This window comes from Furipterus horrens, unplaced genomic scaffold (assembly GCF_987537825.1).
Source record: "Furipterus horrens unplaced genomic scaffold, mFurHor1.1.pri manual_scaffold_10, whole genome shotgun sequence".
Lineage (NCBI taxonomy): Eukaryota > Metazoa > Chordata > Mammalia > Chiroptera > Furipteridae > Furipterus > Furipterus horrens.
This window is the reverse complement of record NW_028327180.1, coordinates 43349347-43365064: the sequence shown is the minus strand read 5'-3', so window position 1 is coordinate 43365064 and position 15718 is coordinate 43349347. Positions and strand designations below refer to the sequence as shown.

The 15718-nt window shown below is 46.5% G+C and overlaps 1 protein-coding gene across 1 annotated transcript; it reads left to right on the top strand.

The window, feature by feature from the left end:
• The first annotated feature begins 4887 nt into the window (after positions 1-4887).
• On the top strand, positions 4888-15295 carry ECSIT (ECSIT signaling integrator). The gene is made up of 8 exons (XM_090289645.1): positions 4888-4945; positions 6919-7037; positions 10023-10440; positions 10808-11031; positions 13823-13880; positions 13975-14123; positions 14328-14433; positions 14937-15295. Exons 2-8 carry the CDS (start codon positions 6942-6944, stop codon positions 15185-15187), a joined length of 1302 nt encoding a protein of 433 aa, XP_090145771.1. The 5' UTR covers positions 4888-4945; positions 6919-6941; the 3' UTR covers positions 15188-15295.
• The last annotated feature ends 423 nt before the right edge of the window (positions 15296-15718 follow it).

The following is a 15718-nucleotide window of genomic DNA, read 5'->3' as shown; positions in this document are numbered from 1 at the left end:
TGCAGTCTGCTACTGCCAAGCCCCCATTTTATGTGATAATCCGCTTAGGTTATTAATAACTTATTTGGGGAAACCCACAAGCCCCCTCCCACTCTAATGTAACTTTATCTCTTGTTTTTTAATAACTTTTTTTAAAATTGGGGTATACTATATAACAAAATTTACCATTATAAGTGGTATTGTCTGTGGTATTAAGTACAATTGTTTGTACCACCATCCATCTCCAAGACTTTTTTCACCCTCCAAGACAGAAACTCCGTCACCATTAAACGCTAACTCCCCATTCCCTCTCCCTCAATCCCTGGCACCCACCATTCTCCTTTCTATGATAATTTGACTCCTCTATGGACCTCATATAAGTGGAATCATACAGTATTTGTCCCTTTTGTGACTGGTTTATTTACAAAATGACAATTTTCTTGTATATACATACCACATTTTGTTTACTAGTTCATTTGTCAGTGGTCACTTGAGTTGATTTTGCAACTGTGAATCATGATGCTATGAACATAGTGAGTAACTCTCTGTTTGAGTCCCTGTTTTCAATTTTTCTGGGTATATACCCAGAAGTAGAATTGCTGAATCATGTGGTAGCTCTATTTTTAATTTTTTGCAGAGCCACTACTGTTTTCTGTAGTGGCTGAACCATTGTACATTCCCAGAAACAGTGCACAGGGTTCCACTTTCTTCACACCCTCACTAACACCTGTTAGATTGTTTTTTTGATAATAGCCATCCTAATGGGTGTGAAGTGTTGAAATAGGCTTTTTTAAAAAATTTTTATTTATTTTTTTAGAGAGACAGGGAAGAGAAGGAGGAAGAGGAGGAGAGAAACATCAATGTGCCCCCAACTGGAGACCTGGCCTGCAACACAGACAGGTGACCTGACTGAGAATCAAACCTTTCAATTTGCAGGCTGGCACTCAATACACTGAGCCACACCAGCTAGGGCTTAATAGACTTCTGAAGTATATCATACATATAGAAAAGTGTACAAAGTATAGGTCAATGAATCAATTATCACTTTTTAAAACCTTTAAATTTAGATATTAAAGTAAAATACACAAATATTAATGGATAGCTCAATGAATTTTTACATACATATGCACCATGTAATTGCCACACAGCTCAAGCTATAAAACATTTTTAAAAATTTTTTAGTCCATTGCCCTGGCTGGTGTGGCTCACCAAATTGAGTGCCAGCCTGCGAAACAAAAAGTTGCTGGTTCAATTCCCAGTCCGGGCACATGCCTGGGTTGCAGGCCAGGCTCCCAGTTGGGGGCGTGCAAGAGGCAACCAATCGATGTATCTCTCACACTGATGTTTCTCTCCCTATCTCCCTCCCTTCCCCTCTATCTAAAAGTAATTAAATAAAATGTTTAAAAATTCTTAGTCTATTAATATCAACCATTTTGTTAATCACGTGTAGCATTTTACATTTCTACTTCATGAATTTGAAAACAAATTCTAAGCACTTGGAAAACTTAAATTTCTTCCCTTTTCAAATTAATTTTATATTTCCTTTTGGGTCTAGCACACAACCAATATTTGTTTTAAAATACACATAAGTACTTGTAGAATTAATGAATGTATTTTGACCTTTTGTTTGAGATGGCAGGATGACAGAAGACATAAATAAAAATACCTAAGTTAATACACAAAACACAGAATCAAGATCTACACACAAACAAAAAGGGACTAAAAATGTTAATTACAGAAAGTAATATGTTCAAAGTTCAAAAGTGGATTAAAGGTAACAAGATGATAGACAAAATCATATCCCAAACAGCTTAACAGTTGGACTTAATTTTTCATAAGCTGCAAATAGTTGTAAAATATTTCTATGGAACATGGGTCTTTTGTCTGTCTCCCTTACTAGAATGCCAGTTCCCCAAAGTCAGGAATTTTTTTTACCTCACTGCTGTTCCTCAAGGGTTAGAACAGTGACTGGTACAGAGGAAGGACTCAATAAAGTCTTGTTGAGTGAATCTGAGCCTTCTGGTTGTGGGGTGGGCACAGCCTCAGGCTCCTCTGCACAACCTCTCCCACTTTGGCCCTGAGTCCAAGTCTGATGCAGGGTTTAGGGGAGCTCTTTCACATCTCTTCAATCCCTTCCCACACTGTGCTCTGGAACACAAGGGCTCCCCCACCTCAGACCCTGGGCAGCATGATGTGGTACATCCATAGAATGTGGAGGATGTCCAGGTCCAGTACAGCCCAAGTCAACACCCCTCAAACTTTAAAACAACACCACAGTGATGCCAGCTAGACAGACAATAGCCATGGCCACACCACTCAGTAAGGCCACTAACAAGTTTCAGGGGAAGCTTGCTGTACTCAGCAACCTATTGTGGCCAGGAGAGTGGGGGTCAGGATGAGGGAGGGAAAGGGGAATGCAGGAGAGGAGCAGGAAGACCCTCACATGTCCACAGACCCAAGTACCCAAAATTGACAAAAGGCTGAGAGCAGACATGAAGTGGGAAAGAGGTCTTCGAGGTAGTGCAGCCTACCCTGGGGCTGGGGAGAGATGGGGAAAAGCAGAGGTAGGGTAATTAGTCAGGCATGAGGCAGGCAGTCACATAGGGCTGTCACACGGGACCGTTTCTGGGGTTTAAAGGTTGGAATGAGCATCAGGACAGTTGTGACAGTTATCACAAGGGACACTTTCTAGGGTTTAAATATAGGGATAAGCTTCAGGAACAATCATTCATTCATTTATTCATTTTCTTTTTTAAATCCTCACCCAAGGACATTTTTTTCATTGCTTTTAGAGAGAAAGGAAGGAAGAGAAAGAGACATCGATTGGCTGCCTCCCATACACAACGAACCAGGGATGAAACCTGTAACCCTTTGGTTACAGGGCAATGCTCCAACCATCTGAGCCACACTGGCCAGGACTCTGTTTATTTTGTAACTAGCATCTGTTGAGCACCCACCATGTTCCAGGCCCTGTCCCTAATGCTGGGGACAATTCATGCAACAAACAAAATCTTCCTCTCCTCCTGGAGCCCACAGGAGATGTTCAATACATGGTGGAGAGAGAGAGAGGGGTGGTGTCCTAGGTAATAGGACAGAAGTGACTTTCTCAGGCCCTTTTCCAGAGTGGACTGGACCCCATAAAGCATGACTGACCCTGTTTTATGAGCCTTTATCCTCAGGACTAGATAATTACTGGAATTGCCCTGAAAGTGCAGAAGTTCCAGGAACTTAGGGAACAGGACATACCAGACCACACCAACTGGACCCTACACCCCAAAATAACATTGAAACACACTGCAGCCTATATAAGACCAATGGAAACATCCTGCTCTACAATCACCTCAATCACCTAATAAAAGCTCAAAGTCCCTACCCTTCAGCGCTGGTGCTGGAGCATCTCCCCACCTAGCCTGTTCAGTCCCTTGGGAAAGTAAAATAAATTTTTACTCTCTACACTTTCTTCTCTTTGTGGATTCTTTCACAGCCCGCATCACAAACCACCCTAACACCAGGGATCTTTTCTTGAAGTGGTGAAAGCTGAAGAGAGAAACTGCATGGTAATCCAGGAACATCTGATGCCTTGGTTGTGGTGGATTGGCACCAGGTGCAGAGGGTTGAGGGCAGGGGATTGAGTGAATGTGACCCAGGTTCCTCCCAGCGGGACCCCATCTGCCATGGAGAGGGTAACCAGAGGTATCAGCCACAGTCTGCAGATCAAGGGGAACAGGGAGCCCATTGACAACCCTCCTCCCCCATTTCTGGACAGCTCTGTACAGGGTAGCTGGGGACCCGGCATAGAGAGGTCAAGGCCCTGGGTCAACTTCTGCCTGGGCTGGGGTAAAGAAAGAGGGCTGGCTCGCGAAGCTACTTAGCGGTGCCATTTTTGCTTGGAGAACCTTCCTGGAGGGGTCCCTTCCTCAACTGAAGACCCTCAAGAGTGTCCACCCCCATTCCCTGTGCTACCGGCTCCCCGCCCCCACAAGGGCTCGGAACAGTGGTGAGAGTGAAGTGGAAATATCCACCCCGGTCCAAATGACTCATAGAATGAGGCTAATGTTGATTGTCTAAACGGAGAGCAGGTTGTATCCAGCTCCTACAGCCATCGGGGTGAATGCCAGCCGCACCATCTCTAATGTCTCCATGCTCCAAGGCAAAGGGATTTCCGGGGATCGTGGACCTGCAGCATAGAAGGAAAAGGTACAAATCCAGGGACCCAGACAACGTATTTCTCACACACTTGGCAGTATTTCCACCCTTACTGTTTCATTCCCACATTTCATGCAGGAAAACCGGGGCCACTAGCTGGACTAACGACTCTCCCAGTCCAACCTCCCAGCCCGGGAACGACCCAGTCACTCTTTGCCCGGACAAACTCAATTCCCAGGTCAGGGATGCGGGTTGCCTTGTTAGGGGCGGGGCCTGGCTCCTTGTGAGGCAGTACCAGTGTCGCTCCCCCTTCCTATTGGTGCTCCTGTCTTTTGGGTGGGACCTCCTAAAATAGGCGTTCTAAAAATTGCTGTCTCTCTGGTGGACCGTGACCCGGAAACTCTCCGGGCAACATGGCGGCGCCCAGCGGCAAGAAGCAGCCGGCTCGGAGTCCGTGGCCCCTTGCGTTAGTAGGTAGGTCGCGTGTAGAAAGGCGATCGCAAACTGCAGGGCCCCGGAGCGGCCCATTGTGGGCCGGCAGCGCAGGAGTGCGGCCCTAGAGGGACCCGGCTGCTGGCCCAGGGCACCATGACCTTTTGGGGTGCGGGGTGGGGACGTGCAGGGAAAGGCCGCTGTCTGTGTATCCACCTTCTTACGTCTTTAATTTCCCATTTTGCAGATGAGACGGCTGAGGCCCAGAGAGGTTAAGGCTCTCTCCAGAGGTCACACCGCAGGTGGACATCTAGGTTTGAATTCGAACCCGCGTCTGCCTGTTTCTTCCAACAAACCCAGAATCCTGGCAGCCAGCCTCAGAGTTGCTGTAGGTACACCTCACCACGGGGCTCATATTTATAGATTATAGACGTTTTGTAGAAATTTAGCTCTGTTTCCTATTCCAGTGATACTTGTTAGGCACCTACTATATACTGGGCACTGTCCACGGTGCTGGAGAGACAGCAGAGGAAAACAGACAAAAATCTTCCCTCTACTGGGGGAGCCAGACATTGAACAAATCAGAAATAAAAGGAATGGGTAATTTCAGATACTAGTTGTTGCTAAAAATGCATTCATCGGAATGACGGAGGCTTTAGATAGGGAGTGAGGAAGCTGTGAGGAAAAGCTTTTCATTTGAATATAGGCCTGACTGACCAGGGACAGCTATGGACTGATCTAGGGGAAGAAATTTCCAAACAGAAGGAAAAGCAAGTGCAAAGGCTCTGAGACTGGAATAAGTTAGCTTGTTCAAGAAACAGTGTAGCTGGTGCTGCCAGTAATCAGAGTTGAGTTTGGAGGGGTAGACCCAATCTGATATTATCTTAAGTGTGATAATACCAATAACAATTTTAGGTAGAGAACACTGAATTTAATTCACATTTCAAAAAGCTCCCTCTGGCCAAGGTGTGGAGAACTGACCATAGGCAAGTAAGGAAAGAAGTGGGAGGCAGGCAAAGAGGTTATTGAGGTGCTTGGCCTTCAGATGGAGAGAAATGGGTGCATTTGGCATGGATTTGGAAGCAGTTACCAGGACTACTTGATGGATTGAATGGGGCCAGGAGAGTGAGGAACACAGTGGATTCAGCAATAACTCCTAGTTTTTAGGCCTGAATGACTAGGAATGATGGTATCATTAGCTTGGATGGGGAGGAACAAGGTTGAGCAGGGATGTCAGCTTTAAGCAAATTAAGTCTTAAGATGGTTGGGTATATGTCAAAGTGGTAGTTAAGTGTGAAGGCTGGAGCTCAGAGCTGGTGATAAACATTTGGATCCATCAGCAGTTACCCCCTTCTCTCAGGTAACTGCCAGCCAAGCAGTCGTCATTTCTCAGACTTTAACACACATAGAAGAAACCTGGCCTCTGGTTAAAATGCAGATTCCGATTCAGTAGGTCTGGGTTAGAGCTGAGATTTTGCATTTCTAATAAGCTCCCAGATGATGATGCCAGTGTGGCTGACCCCTGGAACACACAATGAGTAATGGTTTAAATTGAGGTCTTGATCTTAGCTGCATATGAGAGTCATTGGAGTGTGCTAAAATGTTGATGCCCAGGCCCTGCCTCTAGATATTCTGATTTAATATATCTAGGGTATGGCCTAGGCATGGGGATTTTAAAAGGCTCTCTATATGACTCTAATATGAACAAAGTTTGAGAACCATTAGAGCTGCCTACAGGAATACAAAGAAGAGAGGAACAAGTTGGATGACACCTCAGGGTAGTAGACAGACAAATCCAGAATGTGGGATTCTGCAGCCTTCTTACTGAAAGTGTGCTTTCTAGACCAGCAGCATCCTCATCACTTGGAAGCTTATTAGATATGCTTGTTAGCTATGTGACAGGGTCTGGCTCCACCCCAGAACGGCTAAATCAGAATCTCTCTTTTAACAAGAGCGCCCAGGTGACTTGTCTACACATTCAATTTTGCAAACATTGTAAACTTTAGAGAAAGAAATGGGTCTTCTTGACAACAATGTTATAAAATTAGATAACAGTGATGATTGCACAACTCTGAATATACTTTAAAAATTCGAACTTTAAAAGGGTGGCTGTATAGTGTGTGACTAAAGTTTAAAAATGACCTGGTAGGGAGGGGGACCATTGTAGCAAATTCCTCCAGATAGTGAAGCCAAGACCCCAGATTGAGGCAGTCATTTAAGCTCCTTCTTGCGGATGAGGAAACCAGTGGGTCTGGTGAGTTAGCTCTGCAGTCTGGAATGTGGCCCATGCCCAAGAGAGGAGTCTCATCTCCATTAGTTGGTGGGGTGCCAGGCTGATGCTGTCTCTTCTCCCTTGTCCAGGTGGTTGTCCAACAGGCAGAGGCATGAGCTGGGCACAAGGCATCTTGCTAGCCCGGAGCCTCTGTTGGGGCTGGAGAGGCATCTGTGGCGCTGCCCTCACGGGAACCCCCTTCTCTCAGGTAACTGCCAGCCAAGGAGTCGTCAGGGTGGAGTAAGGCAGGCAGACAGGCCTGGGATTTGCTCCCAAGCCCTTCAGGTTCCACCCCGTGCTGAAGCCATCTTGTGAGGAAGGGTGGATATGGGCTGGCTGTCTGCTCTGAGGGCCAGTTGAATGTTTCTTATTCATTTTAAAAAGTGCTGATGCCCACATATACCAGGGGTTTGAATTTGAAAATAAGGATGCAGCCCTGGCTGGTGTGGCTCAGTGAGTTGAGCACTAGCCTGCAAACTGGTTCGATTCCCCATCAGGGCACAAGCCTGGGTTGCAGGCCAGGTCCCCAGTTAGGGGCATGCAAGAGACAACAGATTGAAGTATCTCTCACATATTGCTGTTTCTCTCCCCTCTCTTTCTCCCTCCCTTTCCCTCTCTCTAAAAGTAAATAAAACCTTTTTTTAAAAGAAAAGGATGTATGAGCTAACTGGATTTGGGTTGTGACTCTGAGTAACTCCTACATCCACTTGTGAGGATGTGGGCAGAAGACTGAACTTCCGTCCCTCACCCTAAGCGACCAGATGGCCCCGGGCTGATCAGTGGCCATAGATTGCAACAACAACGATGATGGTGGTGGTGATACTATTAAAAGCTCTCTTACAGAGTCCTCTCTCTGTGGCAGGCTCTGTGCTGTGCGTTTCATTTACATTATCTCCTTTGTGGGGTCTCCCCTTTTTTCAGGCATTCCAGAACTTCCTTTCCCATTTTTGCCTTAAGCACATACATCCTGCTAGCCTGGAGCTTCTCTTGGCAATTAATGCCTATTACTTGCACTTTAAATTAATGCCTGTTTGTTTGTTTTACATCACATTATGTAATCAAGACTTCAGGATGGCTGTTGCAGGCAGCAGAATGGAGATTCCAATCCCATTCTACTGCTCTGCAGCTGTGTTACACCCTGCAGCCCACTTCACCCCACTGGGCCTCAGTTTCTTCAGCTGTAAAAAGGATACAGTAAGTTCTCAACAATGCCTGAAACAAGAATATTCAGTAAACATTCAGTTCAAATTAAAATAAGAAATTTGCTAGTTTAGCGTCTAGAGCAGGGTTCGGCACACTTTTTTGTAAAGGTCAGATAGTAAATATTTTTGGCTTTGCAGGCCACACAGTTTCTGTCACAACTATTCAGCTCTGCCACAGGCCAGACATAATGAATGAGCGTGCCTGTATTCCACTGAAACTATTGACAAATGCAGGCATCTGGCTGGATTTGCCCACAGGCGCTGGTTTACTGACTTCTGTCCTGGAGGGATCTGGTCTTCTCCCTGCACCATGGACTCCCTATTCTGGAAACAAGATCTCCCTAACCCAAGGTAGATGCCATCATAACAGATGAGGAAACTGAGGCCTAAGTAGTAAAGTGAGTGTCACCTGGCAGAGAACAGTCAAGTTGAGACTCCTGTTGACTCCAAAATCTGCATTTTTTAATCTTAGTTTTTGTTCTTTGGGGGTTTTTGTTTGTTTGTCTTTAACTCAGTTTTGGAAATTTATCCTTTCAGTAGGTAATACAGTTAGTTACAATGGACAACATAGTTCAAAATTCAAAAAGTTCTGAGGCTACATCACAAGAGTCTGTCTTATCTGGCCACTACTTAGCTCTAGAGGCAAGAGATGTTACCCGCTTATTGTATTTCCTCCCAGAGATATTTCACAGACACAAAAAATATATATGCATACAAACAGTTCCCATTACTTAGAGTAGTTATGGTCTACAAAGTTGCTGCATACACTGAATTAGTGATTACTAAACTTTTGCTCCCAGGTGAAGTATGAGGTAGGGTTACTGTGAGCCTCTTGTCACATTTTCCTCAACCAATCAATATGTAACTGTATTGTATGTATGTTTCTGTTTAAGGACACATTATTTAATATATATTTTTGCCCTGACTGGTGTGGCTCAGTTGGTTGGGCGTCATCCCACAAAGCGAAATGTCATGGGTTTGATCCCCAGTCAGGGCACATGCCTGGGTTGAGGGCCAGGTGCCCAGTTGAGGACATGCAAGAGGCAACCGATCGATATATCTCTTGCACATTGGTATTTCTCTCCCTCTCCCCCTCTCTTCCATTCTCTAAAAGTAAATAAAATACATATTTTTTTATTTTAAATAAATATTTAAATATATATATACATATATAGTTGATTAACATTGCCAACTGCACTATAACCCATGCTTAAATGAAGCTTATCTACCACATGCATTTTTTCTGTAAGCAACAGCAGAGCCTTCTTGCAGGTTGGAACACTAGGTAGCTCTTCTGCACTATTCTCAGGGGCCATATTCAAAAGAAAATCACCAAAAAAAAAAAAAAAAAAGATGCAAGAAACATGCACTAGAGCCTAAAGAAGAAGGCAGAGCATCATCTTGTTCAGCCTCCACCACACGTGTTTATGAAAAACCAGGAAAGTGCCATGAGGGAGAATTGACCTGGGGATTACAAATAAAATTTAGCAAGTAGGCAAATTCAGAAATATAGAATCTGCAAATAATGAGGATCTACTTTATATACCTTGAGGTTCACCCCAGGTAACACAAGACCTCCTCAGAGTGTCTTAGAACAGCAGGTACTCCTTGCCCAAGTTCACAGCCATTTGCTTTATCATTTCCTTGCTGATGCTCATTGGAGCCATTTCCACTGACACAGCAGATGCACAAAAGTCACTCGGTGCAGGTGCATTTTGAGCTGTCAGATTTAAATACCAAATGCAGGATTGTGGCAACAGAGGACGTGTGTTTGTCCTCGTAGTGAACATTGTTGAATTGCCTCCATGGGGGGGTTTTACCATTGTGTTCTCAGTCTGCAGTGGTGCCTGATCTCGGGTTTGTAACCACAGCACACCTCCGCAGAGGCCCTCAGGGATGTCCATTGGCACCTTTCCCAGGAAAGAGCCAGCTGGCAGTCCCTGAAAGGCACCAGGAGGTACCAGATTTGAGCAGTGGTTCTCTGTCCCCAGGTTCCCTCCCAGGCCCCTCGAGGCCTCCACTGCAGCGCAGCCACCCACAGCTCTGACTCATCTCTGGTCCCAAGCCCACCTGGGCCCCTGCGGAGGCCCACCAGGGCCCTGTCACCCCAGGAAGAGCTGTTTAAACAGTCGCCGGATGGGGCCCGGGATAAGGCCAGCTTTGTGCGAGCCGTGCAGAACTTTGGGCAGCACAATGTGCACAGGCGGGGCCACGTGGACTTCATCTACCTGGCCCTGAGCAAGATGCGGGAGTATGGCGTCGAGCAGGACCTGGCCGTCTACAACCTGCTGCTTGACATCTTCCCCAAGGAAGTCTTCCGTTCTCGCAACATCTTCCAGAAAATCTTCATCCACTACCCACGGCAGCAGGAGTGTGGGGTTGCTGTCCTGGAACAGATGGAAAACCACGGTGAGGCCTGCAGGCTCAGGGTGGGGAAATAGCTCTGTTCCTCTCCCAGGTCTGGGCCCCTCCATCACTCTCAGGCTCTGAAGTGTGCCCTCGCTCTCTGGCCTGCACCTCACTCCCCGACTATCTCAAGCGCTTTCTGCCTCTCATCTCTTTCCTTTCTCCCCGACTTTTCCTTTAAATTCTCTCAGATCCTCTCCTCCCTCTCTGGCATCAATTTTCTGACTTCAGTTCTCCCTGTCTCTGGCTCTTTCCACCTGGCCCTCACCATAGTTTCCCCTTGGTCCCAGGCCCCTCCACTGGTCTCTGTCTCCCATGGTTCCCCTACCTGCCTCCTCCCTGAGGCTCTGCTGCCATCCACCTGGCACAGGGGTGATGCCCAACAAGGAGACGGAGTTCCTGCTGATTCAGATATTTGGGCTCAAAAGCTACCCTATGCTCAAGTTCGTGCGCATGAGGCTGTGGTTCTCCCGCTTCAAGAATGCCAACCCTTTTCCTGTGCCCCGGGACCTGCCTCAGGACCCAGTTGAGCTGGCCAGGTTGGGCCTGCAGCACATGGAGCCTGACCTCAGCGCCAAAGTCACCATCTACCAGGTACCTACCCCTGTCCACACCCTCAGCTGCCACCCTGGGCTGGGCCCCCCTTTACTTAACCTAACAGGCCACAATTCCAAGTTGGTTGCTCAGTCACTGTGAATGAAATATTCCATACCCTACCCCAATGTCCTGAGGGCCCCACTCATGCTAGGCCACATGGGGGATCCAAAGAGAGCCCCTCACAGCACTTGTCTGATCATGGAGGCCAACCCTAGATAACAGTTTCCCTCAAAGCCACTGATGCAAAAGCTTGGAGAAGCTTGGGGGTTGGGGGCATGGTAGCCCAGAAGGGGCAGGGAACTGGGAGGGCTTCTTGGAGGAGGTGAAGGTGAACTGGCTTAGGCAGGACAGGAGAGGCAAGGAGAGTATTCCAGGCAGAGGGAGCAGCATGGGCCAGCATCTGGAGAGATGCTGAAACGGCTTCCTTTGGTACAGGGGTACCGGGTTGGGGAAAGAGGCTAGGAGTACAATGGATTAAAGAGTTTGTTTTTGAAACTGTTGGTGAGAAGAGAGCCTACAGGAAGCATGGGGACAAAGTCATGGTTCTGGAGGAGTTGCGATTTCAAAAGTGCTCTCTAGTAGCCATGTGGATGGTGTTGGGTGGTGCAGGTAGATGATGAGGTATCCAGGTGACAGAAGACACAAGTAGTTCTTAACTCATTTCTTCATCTTTTAAAGTAATACTTTAAAAAGCCAAACAGTAAATAAGAACACAGTGAAGAGTTCACTCCTCTTCTGGCCCTTTAGTCTCCAGCCTCCCCCAGAGGTGATCACTTCCAAGTCCCCTCCGAGAGAGATCCTATGTGTACGCAAGCTGATACTTTTTTTGTGTACGTATCCTGTATATATAAATATTTTATCTTCCCCTGCCTCATTATGAAAAATACATGCAGAATCACTGACACTACCCAGATTTAGAATGGAAACAATCTGAGTATCCATCAAGAGCGAATTGTGCATCTAGACTGTGGCACCGCAATCAAAGATTTGTGAAAAATGCAGAGTGAAAGGATGATGTGTACACAGGGGTGTGTGTAGTCAGCTATCTTCAGTGGGAGAAGGGAAGGGACATAAAAGTGTATAAACCTATTTGTCTATTTTCGCAAAAAAAAAATAATGCAAGGATAAGTCAGAAATGGGTAGAAATGATCACCTCTGGGCAGGCAGAGGAGATGGTATAGAGAGAACAGGAATGGAAGAGAGACATGGGTTTATTTAATATGGGTTGGCTTTTAAACTATGCAAATGTTTAGTGTATTTTTAAAAATAAAAGAAAAAAAACAAAATTAAACAAATAGATGTAGCTAAATATCTGATAGCATAACCGATGAGAAGGAAAATCTTTCACGTCACTGACATCTGACTGCCTATCCTTAGTGGCATGTATTCTAAGAAACAAGATCTGCAGAGACACTCTTTATTTAATCTCATAGTGTAATGATTAGTAGTAATAGCAAAACTATTTATGTACTTTGATGAGTAAGTCAAATAAGTGCATGTATTACTACTGATAGGAACCAAGATTTTTAGCATAAGAAAGAGATACAATCAAATTTTTTTTGTTTTCAAATTTTTTTTTAACTCCATGGTGTTAAATTTGAAATGAAAAATCAGGATAAATATATTGTCCAGTAAAAGGGCCCAAGAGCAAAGCATACACTTTTTCCACCCCCAAAATATACTTTTGAAAGTGTTTCTCCTAGAGGCCAAATATATGGTGATGGAAGATTTGACTTTGGTCGATAAACAATGCAATATACAGATGATATATCATAGAATTGTACACTTGAAGCCTATTAATTTTATCAGCCAATGTCACTGCAATAAATTCTATTTTTTTAAAAGTGTTTCTCCAGTGGCAGAGCATTACACATCTTCTGCACCTTGCCTTTTGCTGACTTCACTTAGTAATATGGTTGGTGGTCCATTCTACCTTTGTACCCCATGATCCACCTGAATTCTTTTTAACCTGAAAAAATTGACAGTATGTGTGCCAACAGTTGTCCACACTCAGATATCTCAAAGTGTATGTGCACTTTTTAAAAAATTTAATTTCATTTAGTTTTTTGATTCACCATTCAGTGTGTATAATTAAGAAGATATAAAAGGGTACTCCTTCCCTCCCTGCCCTCCACAGAGGAATACAACTGTGACTTGCTTCTTGTGTCTTCTTCCTGGAATATTTTGTATGTGAATTTTTTTTCTAAATTTCACAAGCACTGAGCACTTACTATGTGTCAGGCACTGCTCTTGGCATTTTAGAACCATATCAAGTACATGCTGTTACTATCCCATTTGAATTGGAGAAACTGAGGCACAGGCACAGCCACTTGGCTAAGGTCACACAGCCTGTGGCAGAGCCCAGATTTTAATGCAAGTGGGTGGGCTCCAGGGTTTCTGATGTGTGAGCATTCTTAAATGTTCGCAGCTATTATACTGAATTGGATAGAAGTGAGGAGTGGGAGTGGGCTTGAGTGACATGTAGGAGACCTGATAGACAAGCCCAAAATTTGCTGGGACCCACTCTTCCCCATTTCTCCCCAGTTCCTCTGTAGGGGCTGGGGTCTGCAAGGCTCCAGCCCTAGTAATTTTTAAAAATTTTTTTTACTTATTGATTTTAGAGCAAGAGGGAGAAACATTAATTTATTATTCCACTTATTTATGCATTTATTGGTTGATTCTTGTATCTGCCCTGACTGGGAACTGAACCACAAGCATGGCATTATCAGGATAAAGCTCTAACTAACTGAGCAACCTGGCCAGGGCCTACCCCTACTCTTTTTTGCAGATGGCTTCATCCAAAGACTCCACAGATACAGCAGACCCCACTGAGCAGTATATCGTAGGTAAGGCCCTGTGCATGGGTTCTCACCGGGTCTGCTGGATAGACTCCGAGGGTCTTTGGACACAACCCCTTGGGCATGCATGTCGCCACACCAGGTATCCAGAGTCCCGATCAACAGGCTGCCCTGGCCCGCCACAACCCAGCCCGGCCTATCTTCGTCGAGGGCCCCTTCTCGCTGTGGCTCCACAACAGATGTGTCTACTACCACATCCTCAGAGCAGACTTAGTGCCCCCTGAGGAGAGGGTGAGGGCCCAAATCTCGAGTGGGGGTTTGCAGTGGGCCGGCTCTGCCCTGAGGGATGGTGAAGGCTCACAGACTGGGGGGGTGGGGGGTGAGGCGGGAGGCAGGGCGGGGATGACAGTTCCTGGTGATGGTAGGGTAGAGGCTACAGGTGGCTGCAAGATCCTAGGCCTCTGACTCTGCCTGCATACCCCCTCCCCGGAGTAGGAGGTGGAGGAGATTCCAGAGGAATGGAACCTCTACTACCCGATGCAGCTGGACTTGGACTATGGAAGGAGTGCCTGGGATGACCATGAGTTTGACATCAATAAAGGTAAAAAACTAGGATTAGCAGGACTGCAAACACTAGGATGAGGTGTAGCCTGTGGGGCCCAAAGGTGGAGCCCAGGCTGAGACCCAGCCTAGTTACCAGAGAGACCCAGCAGAGGCCCAAGTACACATATACACACCTGAAGGGCTCCAGGACTGTCATTTCTGTCATGGAGCACCTCTGTGCTGGCTACTGAGTGTGACCAGGACAGGGCCAGTGGGGGAACAGGCAAGTTATATTCTTGGGGTTTCAGGGGAGTAGCATATCACCCAGCCTCAGGTGGGGAGGGAGTACCTTCTGGTGGAATCTTGAAGAACCAGGAGGCATCACACAGGTGAAGCATGGAATGGGTAGTCTAGGCAGAGTACATATCCTGTGCAGACTTGGACACACTGAAAGGGAGCTTAAAGCCCCCTGCCCTTTGCCAGTAAATAGTGTGGGCATGAGGTATTGGGGTTGCCCCAGTCCCCACTGCAAAAATTCTGAGAGCCTGTCTCTCCCAGCAGTGGAGGAAGGCCCAGTTTTTGCCATATGTATGGCAGGAGCCCATGACCAGGCCACACTGGCCAAGTGGATCCAGGGCCTACAGGAGACCAACCCAGCCCTGGCCAGGATCCCAGTGGTCTTCCGCCTGGCAGCGTCCACCGGGGAGCTCCAAGCGTCTTCCTCAGGACTAGAGGAGCCGTCCCCATCACCACCCAATGGGCAGGAAGAAGAGGAAGCGGATACACAGCGACAGCAGCAGCGCCAGAGCTGAGAAGGGAGCAGGCTCAGGCTTGGACTGGTGTGAAAGCATGAGATTACCTTTGAACGTACAGTAAATAAAAGTTTTCCGGTTTGGGGCTGACTTCCCTCCTCTCTGGCAGTGTGGCCTCCCTGCCCCTTTAATGACTGGTGGCATGGCTTCTAAAGGGCTCTCCAGCATCCAGGACTCACAAAAACATCTGATCCCTGGCCTTCATCTGCCAACTCCCACCTTTACCTTGTCATCCCCAGCATGCACTCAGGATAAAGGCGTGCAGGGAGAAACTCCCATTCCCCACCCCATCCCCAAGGTCTAGAGATTCATCTGCCTCTTTTTCTCGGGGTCGTCTTTCAAACCTTCAGCTCCTCTCTCCGTCTCTACGAAATTAGAAAGTTTAACAGAAAAGGAGTTAAAAAGTGTTGGTTGTCGCACGTGCTTGTTTCACGCATGCGCAATTTCCGCTGTGTCTCCTTTTGACGCTGCGGGGCAGTGAGAGTCCAGGAGAAATTTCCCAGCGGCGCGGAAGATGCGCGCCACTTCCGG